Source organism: Eublepharis macularius, chromosome 16 (genome assembly GCF_028583425.1).
Source record: "Eublepharis macularius isolate TG4126 chromosome 16, MPM_Emac_v1.0, whole genome shotgun sequence".
NCBI classification, from domain to species: domain Eukaryota; kingdom Metazoa; phylum Chordata; class Lepidosauria; order Squamata; family Eublepharidae; genus Eublepharis; species Eublepharis macularius.
The window spans coordinates 40,772,602-40,794,811 of NC_072805.1; the positions used below are offsets into that span (position 1 = coordinate 40,772,602).

A 22,210-nucleotide genomic window follows, 5' to 3' on the forward strand; every position below is an offset into this window, starting at 1 on the left:
AAGCCAGCTGGGTGACTTAGGGTCAGTCACAGCTCTTTCAGGGCTCTCTCAGCCCCCCCCCCCCCACCTCACAGGGTGATTGTTGTAAGGATAATAATAACACACTTCATAAACTTCTCTGAGTGGGCATTAAGTTGTCCTGAAGGGTGGTACATAAATCAAATATTATTATTGTTAACAACAACAACAATAATATTTATGCCCCCCTTTCTCACTGAGACTCAAGGTAGATTACATAGTGTGAGATTAGTACAATCAATATCAAGAACATTTCCAAAAACAATGCCATATGGTACATAAGTATAAGTTTACAAAGACATAACGGTAGCAAAAAATCCAAGACAGAGTTGAAGAAATACTGAAACAGAGCATAAGCAATTCTAGGACTGACATTAGATAACATAGAACTACCCAGTAGGGTGATACTTGAAGCACAGTTAGCATGTAGGAGCACATACTTAAAGTGATAGGTAGTGTGTAAGGCAACATTGTGGTGAAGTCTATGGTCCCTAACTCATTAATAAAGTATCTCGGGGGCAGTTAGAAGTACTCCATCTTTCAGTTGTTTTGGTTTTTCTTAGCTTCTTGGTCTTCTTTTTTTTTTCCTACCAGGGAGGGACAGTTCTTGTTTTGATTTTAGTGGAAGACACATTCAAATAACATTGGGTCAAACTTCAAGCAGGATCCAGATTTTAATCCTCTGTACCTCTGAACTCTGAGTACCAGCGGAATAGTCTTAAATTAGCGTAAGAGATCATCACACTTTGCGATGCCAAAAGTCAACTTTCTTTGAGCATTAATCTTTTAGCCTGGCTTGATCTCTTTAATAATTTCAGTATGTCAGAATTCACTTGACAGAACGCTATTGGCACATAGTATTTTTTTCCCCTTAGGCAGCTGTGTTGCTCAAGCGCAAGATGATAATTTTTTTTTCTCCAAAGGAAGGACATTCTCATCCGTGTGCCAGGCATACCAGTTTGTGTATTAGAATTTGCAGGCTTTGTAGATGGTTTATGATGGCGGTCTGAAATTGTTGAGTTCCACCTTTTGTTTGGATTAAATGTACGATCAGGGCAAAAGAACAAAGATACTTTGGACACTGAGTACCTCATTTCTTTCAGTCATATAATTATTTGTTGCAGAAGATGTGTGAGTCATACAGGAAAATCCCTGGCTACCGAGTTCAGTTGGGTCCAGAATATGGCGGACTAACTAGAACTGTCCCATATAGAACATGTGACTCCAATAGTTAAAAAGTTTTTGAGCACAGTCTGAAGTCTTGTAGTTGACTTCTGAAACTCTTAAGCTGTCCCAAATGAACCTGCCTGCTCGCTGAGGGCAGCATCGTCTGGGACCGTGTTCTGTGAATCTCTTCTTTAAATATTAGTTCTGTTAGTAGCAAGGAGAGGGCCTTTTCTGTAGTGGCACCCATGTTTTGGAATGTCTTCTATAGAGCAGTGGTTCCCAGCCCCTTTGGTATGGTGACTAGACATGGGCATGAACCAAAAAAATTTAATGAACCAGTGGTTCGTGGTTTGGTGCCGCCGCGGAACCAGAACTAATGAACCGAAACGAACATTTCCCACTGACGAACCGGTTTGAGGTTCGTGGTTCGTGGGCGTCAGAACGGCCCCCGTTGGACTTAGAGAGCCCATATTCCTAGGGAGTGTTTAGCAGGCTCTCCTCCAGCCAGCAACCAAATTTGGTCCAGATTGCAATAGGGATCTTGGAGTTATACCCTCTCCAATCCGAGGCCCCCAGGAAACTCCCATTCGATACAATTAGAGCCACCAGTTGACGATGGCCCAGTGTACAAGGGGTTGGCCGTCAGAACTGCCTATCAGTGGTTGCAGGGAAGAGATTGGAGTGCCCATGGCTACAGAACACCCCCTTCCCCCTCCCTACCCCCAGGTGTCTTCTCCTATTAACCAATTGTAACCAATTTGCAGCTCCACGGTTGGAAGGAAGACCTGCCGATCAAGGTACGCTGGGCTTCGATTTGGGTTTCCAGGGCGACAGAAGGAGTGCAGACAGAGTTCAGGCATTCCCCCAGCTCCATTTCCAAGGGAATTGATTGATGGTGCCTGACTGTCTGGCTTCACGAACCACGGAAGAACGCAATGTACCGGGCTTCCAATGAAGGCTGTTTCATTGGCCATGAACCCTCACGAACCGCCGGTTCGCGAACAGACGATCAGGCGGTTTGTGGGTTTTTTTGGTTCGCGATGCAGTTCGTGCCCATGTCTAATGGTGACCCACAAGTCCAAATGTTAAGAAAATAAAAACGAGCAGGCACAAATCAATACAACTGCAAAAACTCAGGACTCGGGTTCACACAACTCACAGTTTGGGAAACTCAGGTCTAGATATGTTTGCTTGATCCACAGACTTTGCATGTGTGTGTTTGTGTGAGAAGGAGAGAATATCAGAATGGGTCAAACACAAGCCTGGAAGAAATATCTATCACCGTGTTTTAAGAAATTCCAAGTGAGCAGTCAGGAGGAAGTTGATGAAACTTTACAAAGAGTGTCAATCATTGGGAATATTTAGTTTGCAAGCTTCGGTGACTCTCAATATGCAAAAATTGTAATTCTGCTATTAGCATGATTGACTTTCCATCAGACAAGCCGGCACAAGTACGTTTTCAGTAGTTACAGAGCAGGGAGGGTAAACTGTGAGGACACAGAGTACACAAGCTGTTGTGACATCAAATACAAGCTGACAAAATTACACACAAAGTTCATTATAATAATTGGTAGTCATGTCAAAAAGCTATCAAGGGCAGAATGTGAGCTTGTTAACTTTTGGCAACTCTCTGCTGTAAAGATAAATAAAAAGGGTGTGCAATGTCTACTTTGAAAATATTTGCTCAGCCTTCACAGGATTCCCAAGACATTTCACTTTCTAATCAGCTGTGGAAGCTGTGATTTGGTAACAACGTACTGGTAAATGTGGGTCCTGCAGACCATAGAAAGAAGCAGATGAGGGCAACCAAGAATTTATGGTTCTGGTATACTTCATTTAATGTCTAGAAATATGCTCTGTTTATCTGTATTATTTATCCATTTTTATCTTGCAGGGAGATCAGTGCAGTGTATATGGTTCTCTGTTTTAGCTTCACCCCCTATGAGGTAGGTTAGGGTATGAGAGGGTGGGTGCTCCAAGGTTGACCAATGAGCTTCATAGCTGATTGAATATTTGAATTCGGATCTCCCTGATCCAGTGTTCTATCGCTCCACCACACTGGATTACTCAGGACATACTCTCAAATATGCAAGATGTTTGTAGGTGTGTTGAAGGTCCCCTGCAGATTGGAGTAGGCCATCTTCACTCTCAGTCCCGGAAAAGATCCAGGCAATGCTTGAATTTTGGAATAGGTACTGTTAGAGGTGTGCACAAACCGGGAAAATGGTGGTTTGTTGTGGTTCGTGTTTCATCGCGTTTCATGAGCCACAAACGGGCATGAAGTTGCCTGGTTCGCGAACTGGTTCATTTGGTTTGTGAATACGTCACTTCCGGGGCAGAAGAAGGTCTGCAGAAAGCCTATCCGCCCCATTGTTTAGGAAACTAACTGATCAGCACCAGGCTGTCTGCAGTGGTGAACCGAAAAACGAACCAAATGAACTGACCTAAAAATTGTCGTGATTCATCAGAAATGCCCTCCGACGAACCAAAAAACTGGCCCGGTTTGTGACGAACTTTGGTTCGTATTTCGGTTCACGCCCACCTCTAGTTACTGTTACTGAAGGGGGGCAGGTAGGGAAGCATCGAATTCCTTGGACCTGTAGGCAGTTTGACAATAAATTTGAAATGGCTTAATCCCTTTGCCAGGAGATTGCAGTACTGATATGAAAAACAGTGGGGGGAAAGATAGTAGTTCCTAGCTGTTGGATGTCTGTCCATCTTCCTTCCCAACACTGGATATAACACTTATATTCCCTTCTCACTCATGCCTTGTCCTCTTGACTATGGAGCAGCACAGGGGATTTGATTTCACAAAGCATCTCAGAGATCTGGGGGTTGGCCAGCAATGCTACAGGTAGTAGTCAGAAAAAAAATGGGAACTGCCCATCAGTTGTCCAGATGAACAGTTGTTGGACCACGGATGGGTTGTTATGGCTTAGTTGTGACTTGTTTCTCTTCCTGTTGCGGTCTGGTTGTAACAAAAAGAGATGGCATATTACTGTAAATTGAAGAAAGTCCTGCCATACTTTGGCTTTTCTGTTACGCTCATGTTTACACAGGTGGCAAACAAGACTTGTGCGTATTACACATCAATGTTGTGTAGCCTTGACAATTAGGAGGACACAAAACAAAGCATTGGATTGCTGCAAAATTTCTAGTCCACGAGTGAAGTGCACATATATCACACCCACGTGGAGATTTCGGAGCCCAAATTATTTACTGTTGTGCATAGCCTAAAACTGCCCCTTCACATTGAATTTCTTGAATTCTTTAGGAGGGAATGGAAACTCCTCCCTCCTTTCCCTGCTGCAGTCTGGTACTTGTACCCAAGCAAGGATACCACTTGTTTCCATAACGCCATAGAATTAGAAGGGGGAAAGTGGCGTGACCCCTCTTTCTGCCCCACAGTTCATACGGCAGGATTGTCCATCCAAACTGGTTGTTATCGTATGTAATGATGGCCACTGATTTAGTTGGCTTAAAGGGACAAATTCATGGAGGAGCAGGATTGTCAATGGCAAGTAGCCATTATGACTTAAAGGAACCTCCATGTGTAGAAGCAGTGCACCTCTGAATGCCAGTTGCTGGGACGGCCAACAATGGAGGAACCTTCATGATCCTGCAGGTGGGTTTTCCAAGGACATTTGTACACTGGCCTGGATAGCCCAGGCAAGCCTGATCTTGGCAGATCTCAGAAGCTAAGTGGGGTTGGTCTTGGTTATCATTTGGTTGGGAGACCTTCCAAGGAAGACCAGCTATGCAGAGGCAGGCAATGGCAAACCACCTCTGTTTGTCTCTTGGCTTCAAAATCCCAGCAGGAGTTGCCGTAAATCAGCTATGACTCGATGGCACTTCCTGCTGCCACCATTGCTGTAGAGTCTTGCCTTTCGGCTCCTTTGACTTGTGTACCTCTTCCTGTCCTCTGAGGAGTTTTGGGACAAATTTACTGGCTCTTTGGGGGAAGGGGGGAAGATCTGCTGTAGCGAATATTTCTGCAGACTCTGCTGCTGGATACAATTGGGGTTGGACAAGATTAGATGACCCTAGAGTAGAGGTGGGCACGAACTGAAATGTGAACCGAAGTTCGTCACGAACCGAGCCAGTTTGCGGTCTGTGGGAGGTCATTTCTCATGAACTGTGACAAATTTTAGTCTGGTTCATTTGGTTTGCATTTTGGTTCGACACTGCAGACAGCCTGGCACTGATCAGCAGTTTCCTAGGCATCAGGGGGGAATGGGCTCTCTGCAGACCTTCTGCTGATCCAGAAGTGATGTTTTCACAAACCAAACGAACTGGTTCACAGACTGGGGCAAATTCATGAAAGTCCATGGTTTGTGAAATGTGACGAACCGCACAGTTCGGAATTCTCCCAGTTCATGCCCATCTCTACCCTAGAGGTTCCCTTCCAACCCTATGATTTGTTTGGTTGTTGTTGGAAACTAGATGGTGTACTCAGTGGACCATTGGTCCGTTCTTCTCTTCCATCTCTTTCCACCACCACACAGGCTTTCTGAACCCCCATTGAGTAAGCACCCTTGTGTCTGCGTTGCATTGGCCTGTTTGTTTGTTGTTGCCAACTAGCTTGTTTTTGTACTGTCTTTACCGTACCTGTTGAGATTGCTGTAAAAACACAACACCCGTGCCCAGCCCAGCCAGTTGGCAAAGCTGCCTCTTTTGATTTTCCTTGCCTCTTCTTTTCCCCTTCTTCCCTTTTTCTCTCCTGTTTTGTTTTGGAAGAATTTGCGAGGAGCTTGATGTATTTGACATGTGCATGACAGCTCCTGGTATACGAGAAGGCCTGTGGTGTTTCACCCCCCCCAGCTGTGTGTATTTGTCTGTACATCAAGCAGAAGAGAAGCCACTTAGTCAGATCTGACAATCAAATATGAGTCGGTTCTTACCTCCGCTCAAGAGTGCATTTTAATGCTGCGTGCTTTCGCCAAGAGCTTAACATTTGACAAAGGAATTGTCAGTATTTCTTTTTTCCCCCTGCTTCTCCTCCACTGTTTGCTACCCTGTGCGTTTCAAATATTTTCTTTACCAGTTCAACGTCCTTTCATCGTACAACATGAAAATAACTTTTTTTAAAAAAGAAAAGTCTCTGTTCCAAGCTTAGCAAAACCAGCTCAACAATTTAAAGTGTGTTTTAATGCCACAAATAATGTTAATATATCCTTCCTCCCCTCTTTGTTATATCTGGCATAGGTATATAGTAGCTTAAAAAGTCTTGTAACTAGGAAATGCACTCTGCAAATGTGTTGCCTGCTGCCTCTAAAACTATCTTCTGCTTGGTTTTGGGGTTTTTATAACGTTCCCCAAAGAACACTGTAAACTCTAAAGAGATTAGGCCTCGTGCCTAATTTATAAATTTTAAGTCCTTTTATGTCAGTTTGTGAAAGAGCTACAGTTAAGAAAGTGTGGGATAGATATGTCCCGGGGTCATTTCATAGAAAAAGAGCTGGAGGAACTCATTAGCATATGTCATGCCCCTTGACATCACCGGAAGTGTGTCATTAACACAACTTATTTGCATATGCCACGCCCCCTGACATCACCTATCCTGGCTGTTTTGGACCCAATCCTGGCCATTCAGAGCTGAAATTGGGCCCAAAATGGCAAAAAGTGGCTGAAAATGGCCGAAAGGGACCCAAAATGGTCAGGATCAGGCCGCTGCTGAGTAGGAGAGTGATCCACCACCCATCAGAGGCCCGATCAAGGCCGTTTCGGCCCCAATCCAGGCCAAAATGGGCCCAAAATGGCCAAGAGTCAGGTGGGTGGGGCCACCTGATATGTGACCTCTTTGGGGAACTGCCAGAACTGCGTTCCTGCGTGTTCCCCCTCAAAATGAGCCCTGGATATGTCAGCTCTACATGGTCTTGATTCAGAAAGACTGACTTTGTGATCCTATACCCTTTTAAGCCTTCAAAGCAGTAATGTCTTAGGATTGTACTGACTGACAGACATAGAAAAAATATTTAAAATATAAACAGGAACTGCTTTGATAATGTAAAAGCAAAAGAGGGGACATATTTGGTGTTCCTCTACCCTGGAGTTTTCTATCTCCCTAACTTGAGTTGTGTTGAAATTATGGAATACAAGACAGTTGCTTGTTTGATATCATTCGCATTGTATCCTGAAAACCCCAAAAATGTTAAGGATGTATTTATATCATAAACACACCAGCTTAGTAGCGATTCCATCTCTCTAGGGGCCACTGAAAATAGTGAGAGGGAACTGTGGCTCTCTAACAGATTTCTAAGAGCCCTTTCAAAACTACAGTGCCCAGTATGCTTTGACAGAAGCTGTGGTCCATAAACTAGTATAAAACAGACACAACATTATAGTATCAAGATACCTTTAAATACATTTCATTATCCTATTTGAAAAATGAAGGACAGATTTACGTAGCAGATGTGTGCAGACTTCAGTACAGACAATTTTGTTGTTGTTGTTGAGTTTTCTTGCGAAGGAGTGCAAGAGTTGCCAACATACTATATTTGCCCAAAATGGCCTCTCTGATGACATATTCTTTACAAAATGGAATGGAACCAATGGATCCAGCCAGTGGATACTATAAAAATGTCTTCCCTGCTCGCTTCTTCCAGGAAAGGAAGGGTTGCAGCTGCTGTCTCTGGAACTTCTTACTTCAAGGGAAGTATGCTATATGCTCCCAAGGCAACAGCGTATATCGAATGTGCATTAAAATTTTAAATCGGAGACATATGTAATGTATGTAGAGTTGCCAGCCTCCAGGTGGTGGCTGGAGATCTCCCAGAATTACAACATTGCCTGGCTGCAGAAATCATTTCCCCTGAAAAAATGGCTGCTCTGGAGGGTAAATTCTATAGCATTATTCAGTGCTGAGATCTTTCCCCTCCCCAAACCCTGCCCAACCCTAAAATCTCCAATAATTTCCCAACATAGAACTGGCAACCCCAAATTTATGTTTTAATAAACCTCATCAAGATTGAGAGCGACTGTAGCACAGTGGTTAAGTGGTTCAGCTGCGAATCGGCACTCTGCTGGTTCGAATCCCACTCCTGCCATGAGCTCAGTAGGTGACCTTGGGTAAGCCACTCCTCTCAGCCCCAGCTCTCCAGCTGTATTGTGGGGATAATAATAACACTAACTTGTTCACTGCTCCAGGTGACACACTAATCTGTCTAGAAGAGTGGTATAAATATAGTTGTTGTTGTTGTAGCAGTAGTAGTAGTTATTATTATTATTATTATTATTATTATTATTATTATTATTATTATTATTGAGTACCAGGGCATCTGTGACTGGGAACTAAGAAATACCGAATCCTAGTGGCAATGCAAGTTTCTTTGGCACAGCAAGTGGACTGGCAGTTGGTACCTCCAGCCCTCATGGTATACTGATACCAATCAGAATATTCCTTGTTGACTCGGTTTCCCTTTTGTATCCACTCTGACCCTCCCCCTCTTAATTGCTGGTCCTTGCTTGTTATCTTATTATTGTGTTATTTGGTTTTCCCGAGTCCCCCATGTAACAATTCCCATTTGTTTTTGTTGATTTTCATTAGTATGCTGAATTATGCCATGGGAGGCAACGTCTGGTTGAGATATAAATGACACAGATAAGTTTTCTCTGAGTGTGTAATTCTTGATCCGCGGAAAGGCAAAGGCCAAACTGATTGGAGAGGAGTAGTGGCCGCTTTTTTGTATAATTCCCGCCCCCCCCCCCATCTTTCTGGTGGCGGTAGTGGTGGTTGGCAAAGTCTATGTGAAAAGTGCACGTAGGCCAACGTTGGGTTTTTCAGGGCCAGTGACTCAACCTGAGAAATGCCATTTCTCTAAGTACAGTGAAGACTTAAAAATCCATTAGTCTTGTAACATGACGCAGAAAATGAAGATAAGCAAAGGAACGTGAAACAAAATCGGAGATGTAAGCCAGGAAGAATTGCGTTGGATCTCTTGCCATAAATTGAACATTTTGTCATGCTTTCCCTTTATTCTCTTTGCATGACAGGAGATGATGTTTTTAAAGGTAATCTTGAAGAACAACACACACGAAAGATTTTTTTCTTCTCCATAGGATATTTTAGTATGATTTCCTACTGGTCGCATGCATTCAAGGGAATGACTCAGAAGCTGGGGAGAATTGAAAGCACGGAGCCCTTGAATCTCTCTACACAAGACATCTGACATGTGAAGAACACGTGTCGGGAGATGCAATGTTAGCTGGGAAGGGTAGTTTTAAAAGACAGAGTTAGTGGCAGGGCAAAGGCATTGCTATACACTGGAGCTGTGTGAAGGGGCTGTGAAATGCCAGAAGGGAAACTTCAGCCCATTATAACCTCTCCAGGTCCAATCCTGGCTCCGAAAGGCAGCTCCATCCCATTTCCATTCCTCACTGCCCTCTGGTTGCAATCCCACACTGGAGAGGTGAAATTGACAGACCCTTCCTGGAGCAGAAGATGAAATTGACAAACCCTCTGAGGCCTGATCTCCACTGACTTTGTCTTTTTAAACTACGCTTCCTGGCTAAAATTGTGTCTCCCTACACTTGACGAACACGCGCTGAGGCGTCTCGTGGAGAGAGACTCTAAATCAGGGCCTCTTAACTCCTTTTCAGTCCTGAGATAAATGGGTGTAAGAACTATACTAGAGTTACTTCTGGCATGCACAAGTGAATGGGACTCTATAACATCTGAACAGGGTCTCCTGCAGTGCCAGGCTGCACACAGGTGAAGTCAGCAGCAGCCCATACGTGAGCTTTCTCTGTGGTGGCCCCTATCCTGTGGAATGACCTGCCTGAGGAAGTCAGAAGAGCCCCCACTCTCCTGGCTTTCTGTAACCAATGCAAAACCGAACTATTCAAAAGGGCTTTTTACTCAAATGGGAGGGCTGCATTGTAGGGATGGGGTCTCAGGTGCTTCACTAACAAGTTGGGGATCATAGACTTCATCACCATTTTTGCCTCATATATTATCTGCTGCTTTAAATATGTACTCCTATGTACAACCATCACTCCATGCTGTCTAATGTTAGTCCTAGAATTGATTATGCTTTGCTTCAGTATCTCTACTATGTCTTGGATCCTTGCTAATGCTATGTCTTTAAACTTGTATATGTTTACCTTATGGTATTGTATTGAAATGTACTTACTTGATACTGATTGTATTAACCTCATACTGTGTAATCCTCCTCGAGTCTTAGTGAGAAAGGCGGACTATAAATGACATAAATAAATGACGTAAATAAAAACAGTGATGTTCACTCTGTGACTCACGCAGAGTTGCATTTGCAGTTGCCTTCAACCAAAAGAGCCACATTTATTTTCCATCCCTGGCATAAGGCCTGCATATCAGGGAGTTTTGCAGCTTCCCCCGTTTCTCTGGTGGCAACTGTTTCATGGTAGGAGCTACCTGCTAATTCACAAGACCCTCTGCGCAAGTGCCTTGCCCTCTTCCTTGAAATGTGCAGCAGGTACAACATGGGGGAATTGTGCTCAGAAGAGCCAGGTGTGGCATGTCAAAGAGCCACACGTGGCTCCCAAGCCGCTGAATATTACTGTTTATAGTGGTTAAAAAAAAGGTAAAGTAGTCCCCTGTGCAAGCGCCGAGTCATTACTGACCCATGGGGGGACGTCGCATCACGATGTTTTCTTGGCAGACTTTTTACGGGGTGGTTTGCTATTGCCTTCAAGTTTAACATTGCTAGCGACGTTGGCACGCTTATATGCTTATACATAGATTTTGACCAATGTTATAAAAACAGTATTTATTTTACATCTTTAGAAACAGATGCTCCTTGAAGAACTCGGAGAGGGCTGCCTTCCGTATTTGACGCCTAAGGACGAGGGCTTCTATGAACTGGTAATGCTTAAAAACGATCAACGTCACCTACATCGGAAAACGGGTTTGAACACCTCGGGTTTTAAAACTCCTTGCTAACATCTTTCATTTCTTGGGGACTGCATCAAATGGGCAGGAGAAAATTATTAACAAAAAGTGACACAGGTGAGGGAGGTTTCAAGTGGCAGGTGCAAAACTGTGTTCTGGTGTAAAACTTAATGAGGAGGTGAATAATGGCAGACTGGAAGTTTGAAACACAGAATGTCTCCTTGTGTGAAACTGCACAGCTCTAGGGAGTCTTGGTTGTGTTCTACATTGAGTTTGTGTAGGCTTGGTTGTGTCCTAAAGTTAAGTTAATGCAAGCTAAGCCCAGCAATCCAGCATAGCCACGGACTGCTCGTACACTTGGCTAGAGTCTTTCCCTCTTTTTAAAAAAAATTATAACATTTGGGGATTGTTTATATAGCCAATTTGTATGCCTTTTTTTGCCTACAGTTGTGCCCACCAAGTGGTTAACAACCCTCAATAAATATAAAAATAAGTAACGTTAAAGCATCTGTATATAACCATCCATAGGCTGCAGAGACAAGGATGAGGCACTGTCCAGTATCTGACCAAAGGCTTTCCTGTTTAGAAGTATGTTTTTTTCTGGAAGGGACAATACCAGCGTCACTTCTCAGGGAAGAAAATTCCACAGCCCAGGGACTGCAACTGAAATGGCCCTGCTGTGGGTTTAGTGTAGTGGTTAAGTTTGGTGTAGTGGTTAAGAGCAGCGGGACTCTAATCTGGAGAACTGGGTTTGATTCCCCACTCCTCCTCTTAAAGCCAGCTAGGTGACCTTGGGTCAGTCACAGCTCTCTCGGAGCTCTCTCATCTCCACCCACATCACAGGGTGATTGTCGTGAGGATAATAATTGTAAACTGCTCTGAGTGGGTGTTAAGTTTTCCTGAAGGGCGGTATATAAATCGAAAGTTGTTGTTGTTGTGGGTTCCTGTCTGTCTTGCTTGAGACAACTTGAGTTCCCACAGGAAGGCTTCGTATGTTGATATCATGGTCTGCATAAGTTGATATGGGAGAGTGCGATTTGCACCCAAAGTATTTTGGATCCAAGCTGCATTGGCCTGCAGTCTGGAGTGATACAATCCAGGAATACATGATGTACATTCCCACCTGACTGGCCATTTGTGACGACTAGCATCGCTTGCTCTCTACTGAAGTCTGTGGTGTACTGTAATGTCTCATGTTAGCTCCTTCAGCCTTTTTGGGATGCAACAGTTGGTTTATGTTTTCTTTTACATTTTTTATTCCTCCCTTCATAAAAAGAGCCGATATCCTCACAACAACTCTGGAAAGTAGGCAATGCCGAGAAAGACAGGTTGAAGGTCATCCAGATTATCTGAGTTCATCTGTTACGGGGAGGAATGTATTTTAGATTGGTGCAATGTGGGCAATAACTTTTCCTGTTCCATTTTTAAATTCCACCCTTCTTCCAAGGAACTCAGAGCAATGGCTATGCTCCCCCACCCACCCCCGCCTGAGCCTCACAATAATCTTCTGAAGTAAATTAGCCTTAAAGAGAGTGACTGTTTTAGAGTCGCCCAATGAGTTGATTTGGATCTGGGTTTTTCTCACTCTCGGTCTGGCACTCTAACCATTATACCACAGGTCCCTCCCACTGGTATGCTATTGTGCCTATTTAATTTTTTAAAAAGAAGGATCAAAACCTGATACATAAGTATAATCCAAACCGGTTTAGCAGAGGAATATTATTGAAGAAACGGAAGAATATGCTATGTCACTTTTGGACAACACTCGGGTCAAATACAAAACACATGGAAAGAATTGGTTGAGTTCAGTCAAACTAAGTTGGAACATATTGAGCGAGATGAAAGACATAAAAAGGAATCTCTTACTTAGCTTGAACAGCTACAGCAGGAGTTCCTACATTATAGCCATGTCAACTTTCTTGTATTGACATGTGGCCGAAAGATGCATACAAAGTAGCATCCTTTAAAAAAAACAAACCCACTTTTCTTCCCCTGGTTCAGGAAGGAAAGAGCTTTCCCCGCCTTCCCTCCCTCCCTCCATTTCTTTGTTAAAAAAGATTTGAACTCTTCCGTCCCTTTGAGTTAACATAAATAAAACTGGCATCTGACAACCTCTGTTCTTTAAGAGAGTTAAGGCTGTAATGGTACCAACCTGTAACTTTCTAAACCCGTTGATTTTAGTGGACTTGGGTATGCCCTTCTAAGACCACTGAAATCAATGGGTTTAGAAGGTTATAAATGTTGGTGCTGGAGGAGAGTTTTACGGATACCATGTAGAGCCAAAAAAACAAATAAGTGGGTTCTAGATCAAATCAAGCCTCAATTCTCCCTAGAAGCTAAAATGACAAAACTGAGGCTATCGTTCTTTGGCCACATCATGAGAAGACAAGATTCTCTGGAAAAGTCAATAATGCTAGGAAAAGTGGAAGGCAGTAGTAAAAGAGGAAGACCTAAAACGAGATGGCTTGACTCAATAAAAGAAGCCACGTCCTCCAGTTTGCAGGACCTGAGCAAGTCTGTTAATGATAGGACTTTTTGGAGGTCTTTCATTTGTGGGGTCGCCATAGGCTGGAGGTGACTTGACAGCACATAACATACACAACTGCTCAGGATGGGAATGTACGTCTTTGGACTCAGGTAGTCATCTAATGGACATTGAGCTCATCACAGTGTGCGTGCACTGGGGTATTAAAGTTGTGATTCATAGGGACACAGGAAGAGTTGTGTAGGATGAGAATCAACTCTTTGGGTCTAGTGATGGCCAACAGAAGTCCCCAAGAACTCCCTGAGAAGCTCCCCTTGACCAACATGGCAAATAGCTATTGATAACACTATCCTGTAGCCTTTGGTGCCACAAAAAGGGAGGTGCCTCAGGGAATATCGAGATGTTTTTTCTGAGTCTCTCTGCATGCTGAGTTGTACCTGCTTAGAGGTGTGCTTACTCTATCTCCTGTTGATCTCTGTAGCAATGATCTTAGAGCTATTTGAAGTTGCTCTGAATTCCTTATAGAAAACACAAGTAAGCAAGCACAGTAGAAACAAGTATAGAAACACAGGGCCAAACTACAAGTGATGCCTGACACAGGTTGGACACTTGTCAGCTTCCCTCAAGTTTTGATGGGAAATGTAGGCAGCTTGGCGGAATGTTGGACAAGTGACAGTTGAAAAGTCCATTGGACAGCAGCTGGAGAGCCAAGCTGCAAGACCAGGACATCTACATTTCCCATCAAAACTTGAGGGAAGCTGACAAGTGTCCAACCTGTGTCAGGGGTCACTTGTAGCTTGGCCCGTAGTAAGCAAAATGTGGGAAAGAAGCTTTGTCGTAGAAACTGTGTTTAAGCAAAACAAGCAACGAGGCCTGGCTAGGTGGGTAAGTAATGAGGAAAGTGGTATGGTGGTTAGAATGTCGGACTAGGTTCAGAGAGAGATGGATTCCACCTAACAGGGTTGTTGTAAGGATAAAATAGGGGACGGGGAAAACAATACTGGGTTCCTTGAATGAAGAAGGAAGGATTAAAAAAGTACGCTAAGAATATAGATGGTTCTGGCCTCTGTTGAATAGAAGTTTATAATGCAGCACTGCCAATTGAAAATTAAATAAATAAATTTTGTCCTGCAGAAACCTGAATGTATTTTCTAAACGATGAAGTACCCGAGAATGAAAAGTATTGAAAGCCTCAATGGGTGGTGCAGTGAGCTTTGGGGTTGTTCCATAAGCTAACTGTTGAGGGACGTGCATTTTATAACAGGCAGCTGAACTGCTTGTGTAATTTTGGAGTTTGGCAGAAAGGCCACCGTAAAGAAACAAGAAGGTAACGTAAAGAAGGGTGTACATGTCTGTGACGAGCCTGTGACGTAAAGTTGCAACAAGAATCTAGTATACAGATGAGAGGGTTTTTTCCCCCCTTCCCATTACGACATCAGTGCCAACTTTCTTCTCCAGAGATTTCCTCCCTTGGTTTGTGGCTTGCTGTTGTCATTTGAGCGATGAGGTCCTCTGAGCACCACAAAAAAGAGGATGTGATTTGTAGGTTGCTGAAAATATGTTGCAGAGCCTTCCAGACGGCAAGAGTGCGCCAGATTCTGTTCAGGGAGGAATAACGGGCATGTTTAAAAATTAAACATGAAATGTTTTGTGTGCTTTGAGGAAGTGTCCAGTCGCAGGGCTGCTTTTATCTTCTCAACAAGTGAGATGACCTTTAATATCTGCTGTCGGAGATGCAGCAAGAAATACACAAGTTTTGTTCTTACAATCAGTAAAAGTGTCCAGTATAAGTTCCATAGGCTCCCCCGGCCACCCTCTTCCTTTTTCTCCTCTGATCTCTTAATGCCTTCCTTATGTAGAACATAGAAAGATGACTGGCTGGAGAATTAAAGACGACCGAACAGTATTCTCAGATGTGTTGGAAATGTGTTTCCATTTCCTGATTTTCTTCTGAGATACCAATGTGTGATTATTTTTTTTTGAAGAGGGGAATTTTTTTCCCGGGTTCTTTTTAAGAACAGGAGCCCCACAGACACCATTTAAGATATATTGATAAAATGCTTTCAAAGCATGTAATCTTTAGTTCACAAGCCAAGAGGTAACATGCCTCTCATTAAGCTGGCATTAAAATGTGGAATGCATTAGCTCCCAGTTTTAACAAGACGGTGAAATATTACTATCTTTGAACAAGCCCGGCCTGATTTTTTTTTCTGGGTTTTTGAGTGGCAGGATCCCTTTTGTGGGTTTTACTTTTTATAGTATCTTCTTTTATTTGTCCTGTTTGTGGCAGATCCACACAACCTGCCTTCTCTGGCCTCTGGCTTTTAGCCCCCTCGTGGTGGAGATCCCCATGGACTTGGGATTATGGGGCAAGCCTGATACATGTTTGGATCGCAGACTGTTAGCCACTCAACCTCCTATCTTCTTTCCCCAAACCTTCTCATTCCCTCAGTTGGGGCCAAAGCACACCGTCAGATCTCTGGCTAAGTAACCTGGCAGCAAAAAGCAGCCACAGGAAGGCAGTAGGAAAAACCCTCTTGAGAAGGCGAGGGTTAACTCTTCCTCCTGTATGCTTTCCTCACTTGGAAATATTTCCATGTGACTGCTTTAAGATTCCTTATGGAAGAAAGTACAATGCAGATAACTGACATCCCACTGCAGCAGTCATTTTTGATCAGGGCAATAGTTTGTGGGCAGGAAGAGTTCACTTGTCCTTCCCCAGCGCTGCAGTCTTAATCTTTGGAAATAGTTTTTTTGCAGTTAAATTATATATCTGAAGATCCCATCACAGATTCACACCCCCTCCCAGCATTACATGTAATCGGGCCCCTCGTTTACCCATCACTACTTATCCACCTTTCGGCAAGCAACATAGAACCTTTCCTACCCTAAGGCCAGTTCTGAGGTTTGATTTCACAAAGGCAGCCCTGTGCAACAGCATTTGGTGACAGGTTGATCCTAAGCAGTTGGAATGTTTGTGAACATTCCATAGTATTTTAATAGATGAGACAGTGGTGAGACAAATGCCGTGCTTGAAGCAAGAAAAGGGAGGGCAGGAGTTTTTAAGTAACAAGTGGACAACTTGTTCAGCCTCCCAGAGACCAGTGTGGTTTAGTAGCTCCAATGTCACACTAGGGTATCGGATACCTGGGTTGGAATGGTCCATGACACTCACTGGATCTTCTATCACTCACTGATCTTAGATCAGTCACATAGTCATTCTCCCGCCTTACAGGGTTGTTGTGAAGCTAGAAAGGAGAAAGGAAATCAACATATGTTATCTTGAGGTCCTAGGGCAAAGAGCAGGTTAAAATGCACTCTCTATGTAGCAGTAATAGCTATCTATCTAGTTACTGTGTGTATAAGTTTCAAGGCAAAATCATCTCTCTCTGCTTACCATATACGTGGTTTGAGTGTGGTGGTGAATGTCAGACGCTGTAGTATTCACATATTCCTCTCTTACATTGTATGAATCTCTATATTCAACTAAATATCTAATATTTTAAAAGTATAAATACATATATTTTTTTTTAGTGGAAGAGAAAATATTCCAAACTTATCCTCAGAAGGGCTGAGAAGATACCCAAAGATGTCCATGAAGGAGTTCAAGAAGCTTTTTTGACTTTGCGAAAATTTGGCTGTTTCTTCCAGGATCTTGTGAGGATCAAAGGAAAAGATTTTTTTACCCCAGTGTCTCGTATTTTAATTGGAAACCCAGGATGTACTTACAAATATTTGAACACAAGGTTATTTACAGTCCCTTGGCCCATGGAAAGTTATGAAATAAATTATTCCCATCCAGAAATATCCAAAGCTTGCAAAGCATTAGTCAAACTTAATGACTACATGTACAGAGAAACAACACGGGTTTTGCAAGAGCAAAAGTTGGCGGAGACAAAAGAAACAGAAGATTGCACCGCCACTGATAGGCCTCAGGATTACGCTCCTTCGATTACCGTGATGGGATCCACGTTACAAGATCAAAGCCCTCCTCGTGTCCTGAAGAATGACGGTAGTGATTTGAAAGAGAGATCACCCTACAACCTGACGTTATTAAATTATATGGATCCTCAACAAATGCCGTTCTTGAAACAAGAGCCTTATTTTGGAATGGGAAAGATGGCCGTAAGCTGGCATCATGACGAAAATCTGGTCGAAAGGTCAACAGTAGCTGTCTACAGTTATTGCTGCGGAGGTGGGTAAACATGGAAAGGGGAACAGCAAATGATAAACTCGCCCTTTCGTTTGAAAACCCCCAGAGTTTTCTTTCATCTTGTGGTGTGCTCGCACAAATGGGCAATCTTTCTTCAGGGCCAGCTTCGCAACACGTGACCGGCTTTGCTGTTATTGTCTGCAAAACCATGTTTTTCATGTGTAAGCAGGTATTGTCAGTTTCTATCTCCTGAGGATCAGGGGGCTAGGGGGAGAGGGGGAGATTCGGTAAGCCAAGCTATGTTCGTTGCAGCTGACTTCTTATCAGGAGCACTTTGAGTGGCCTGAAAAGTTGCTATAATTAACCTGCTGATCAGGAGCCAAGAAAACACAATCTGTCAAATCTCCCCTTTTGCCGGTTCCCACAGATACCTGTTTCCAGAACTCTAAACTGTTTTATTGTGGTTTGACATCTCGCTCTTTATTGGGGTGATTTGTCAAATATGAAGTTGTTCCAGAGTTTTACCACTGTTCTTCCTTCGTGATACGCTGCCCCGGGTTGGTAGGAAATTTGCCCCGGTGTTTATGCTGCGTTGTGTGGGTTTGTGTCCCATCTTGCTAGCTTGTCATGTCCTGTGACAAATGTAGCACTTTGGAACACAGCCCTGTTGACGGGGAAAGTCTGTCTGTCTAGTATGTTTTTATTCTGGCCTTCCTCCACGGAACTGAGGATAACATACACAGTTCTCACTTTATCCTTACAACAACTTTGTGAGGGCAGGTTAGTTTGAAAGAGAGTAACTGATTCCATTTCACCCAGCAAGCTTCATAGGAAAAGGTGGATTTGAAAAGGAAAAGGTGGATCCTCTGCTACGCCATGCTAGCTTATATGATATGTTCAACCTTTTGTTTTCCAGTTGATGAGAACTTTAATTAATTTGCAAAACTTTTATCCAATGATTTGAACACAGATCCTCTGCTACGCCATGCTAGCTTATATGATATGTTCAACTTTTTGTCATTTTTCTGTTTTCCAGTTGATGAGAACTTTAATTAATTTGCAAAACTTTTATCCAATGTTTCCCCTAACAAAATGGTTTAAAGGGAGACACTTAAAGCCATTTAAAAAAATCCTCAAACCATTAAAAATATACCAACCAAGAAAAGAGGACCAGTCTGTTAACATTTAACTGCTCTCACATGCCGTCTTCAACATTTCCTCTTTCTGAAGGTATTAATGATCGATGCCTTCCTGATGGCAGAGAGTGGGCAATCTCAGGAAAAGTCCAAGGTCAGGCAAGAGGAGACACAGAGAGGGCCCTGCAGAGATGGGTGGAGCTGCACCAGGGGTTCGTTGGGGAAGATATGGCCCTTCAACAAGGGCATCTCCGTCTTATGAAGATATTTAGGTGTACTCACTTAAAAAGCTCCAGTATTAGGCCCCTATGAGCATGCAATGTTTCCAGCAATTGCAACATCGCACAGCTATCGTATTTTTATGTGAATATTTTGGGCCTGGGGCAACCTCACAGTTTATTCAGGATTTTAATTTATGTGCTGTTTTTCTTTTTATCAGGAAGCCCAAGGTAGCTTGTCTGAGCTTCCCATGAGTTCTGCTAGCCAGGTACTGATGAGACCCAAATTTGCCCAGCTTTGGAAAGGCTGCTCCTTCATGTTCCTTCCAACCGTACCTTGGTATCGATGAGTCCGCTTTGGTCCCAGTTTGGATCATGACTCAACTTGGGTCCGAATGGTATTCTGTAGTCAAATGATATATAACTTCAGTTTGCTATCAATCAATCAGTGTTTGGTTGTTGGGGGTTTTCCGGGCTGTATTGCCGTGGTCTTGGCATTGTAGTTCCTGACGTTTCGCCAGCAGCTGTGGCTGGCATCTTCAGAGGTGTGGCACCAAAAGACAGAGATCTCTCAGTGTCAGTGTCAATCAGTGTTTGTTACTGATTCAAGAAAACGTCGTGATGCGATGTCCCCCAATGGGTTAGTAATGACTCGGTGCTTGCACAGGGGACTACCTTTACCTATGGAAGAGCCCCATGGCACAGAGTGGTAAGCTGCAGTACTGCAGCCCAAGCTCTGCTCACGACCTGAGTTCCATCCTGGCGGAAGCCGGGTTAAGGTACCCGGCTCAAGGTTGACTCAGCCTTCCATCCTTCCAAGGACAGTAAAATGAGTATCCAGTTTCCTGGGGGTAAAGTGTAGATGACTGAGGAAGGCAATGGCAAATCACCCCGTAACAAAAAGTCTTCCAAGAAAACGTCATGATGCGACGTCCCCACATGGGTCAGTAATGACTCAGTGCTTGCACAGGGGACTACCTTTACCTATGGTCATTGACCAGCATAGCTTAGAATCAAACAATTTGGTTGCCATCAGTTAAAAACAGCCACCAATAGGTTGGACTAGAGAAAATAAATGCCCCATAAATGAATTAAAATGGATAGGTATATTCAGCGAATTTTTTTAAAATTGTGCCCAGGTAGGATCCAGATATCACTGGATATTGCATAATCACTTACCTCTTGGATGCTCCTTTTTGCATTGGAAAATCTAGGAGGTGAATGATTAGGTTAGCGTAATGTCTAATGGCAAAGGGATATTACTGTATAGAATAGAATACTTCATCGTTCTCGCTTATGTGGCATTCTCTAGCGGTAAGGAGCAGCGAGAGAAGGCCTTGTGAGAAATCTGCTTCTGAAAAATTTTGCAAGCAACCAAGGTGGCGTACACCCATCCCAAGATGAGAGCTGAGATAACGGGAGTCAAAACTCAAATGCAGCGAGGGGCATGGCTGGAAGCATGTCCTCAGAGTGAATGTGGAAGAGAAAGTAGCCGGAGCGTCTGAAATTACACTTCCAAAAAGATCACTTCAGAAGTGAATGACTTCTATATCGTCCTAATGATTGCAGAAGCTTGAACTTTAATACCTATGTAAATTGTGATTCTCTGTGAAGCATGTAACTGGAGACTCTATAGTTCGCTGAAGGATTTCCCTTCCCCAAAAAAGGTGCCTTTTTGCTAAATCAGGACTTAGTTTTTCACGGTACTGAGGGCCTCCCGAGAAATGCTGATATCTCTTTGGTTTCTCTGGACTGTTACAGGGAGCTGGAGAAGCTCAGCGTCTTCCTAGCAGGGGAGTGCACCTGGCAGAATGTGTTCTTGGTGTAGTGTTATATGATAGTATTAACCTTTACAAAAGTTTCTTTGTTTGCCAATTTACTCGGCGCGGTTTGATCAATAGCTGCCTTGTCTGTCTCCGCTCTGCAGAACGTGGCAGTAACCCTGTCCGTTTCACAAATCCAAGGAAACTTTTTTTTTTCAAAACTGTTACTGTAGGTTGATTAAACAGGAGCTATTACTGCCATTGAGTAGAACGTCATCACAGTCCTTCTCTTTATAGCTTCAGAATCCTTCCTCTGTGCCATTACGGCAAATTGGGAGGCGTTAGGAAGGAAATTCTGTATATGTGGCTTTGTGATGCGGTGAAGGGGTTCTAGCTGCAGAGCCGATTCCAGAAGAAATAAAATGCTTTTGGTGTTCTTCCTCCCAAAATTCCAGTGCAGGTGGTCCCGATGTGGTTCTAAGGTGTTTTGGGGTTGGGCTGGGCCCCAAAACACGGGAACGGAAGATCCAAATTGGTGAAAACTGACAGACAAACCGATTGGGCACTTGGGGTCTTGGGATGCCAGAGAGAGGGCATAGGAAGGATGGTTCTGTGTAGGAGAAACCGTCAGCTTGCAAATAGAAGCATGGTGGAGAGTGATGTGGCATGTGGGCAAGTAATAAACCAGTAAGGAAATTAGAATAATAGAATCATAAAGTTGGAAAGGACCTCCAAGGCCATTGAGTCCACCCCCTGGACGATGCAGGAAATTCACAACTACCTCCCCCCACACACCCCAAGTGACCCCTGCTCCATGCCCAGAAGATGGCAAAACACCATCAGGATCCCTAGCCAAACTGACCTCGGGGGAAATTGTTTCCTGACCCCAAGGTGGCGATTGGCCTTACCCTGGGCATGTAAGAAGGGGCCATGAGAACTAAGCACTGCTGTAACCCTTCCTGCCCTCCCTCTCATGATCTGCCCAGGTTCACAGAATCCGCATTGCTGCCAGATGGCCATCTAGCCTCTGCTTAAAACCTCCAAGGAAGGAGAGCCCGCCACCTCCCGAGGAAGCCTATTCCACTGAGGGATTGCTCGGATGTCAAGAACCTCTTCCTAATGTTTAGCCGAAAACTCTTTTTATTTAATTTCAACCCATTGGTTCTGGCCAGTTTCCTCAGCAGCTGCACCAACTTCCTGCTTTACGTTTTGCCATGCAATTAAACTTGTTGACATTGATCTATGCAGTTCCTTATAACCCGAGTCTTGGCCGTTAGACGAGACCTCCTATTTCACCGTCCATTCGTGACCGTTGGAATTCACTCGTCTGCTGAAACTTCTGGCTCCTAAGGCTGTAAATCTTCGAAAACTGGAACCGAGGATCGTGAACTTTAATATTCTC

General features: G+C 43.7%; 1 protein-coding gene across 2 annotated transcripts in view; it reads left to right on the forward strand.

Moving 5' to 3' along the window:
• Nucleotides 1-22,210, forward strand: part of FTO (FTO alpha-ketoglutarate dependent dioxygenase) — a 293,791-nt gene that overhangs the window by 43,354 nt on the left and 228,227 nt on the right. For both annotated transcript variants that reach the window (XM_055000443.1, XM_055000444.1), the window contains exons 2-3: nucleotides 10,949-11,026; nucleotides 17,073-17,733. In XM_055000443.1, coding sequence (XP_054856418.1) covers nucleotides 10,949-11,026; nucleotides 17,073-17,733 — 739 coding nt within the window. The remainder of the gene's footprint in view (nucleotides 1-10,948; nucleotides 11,027-17,072; nucleotides 17,734-22,210) is intronic.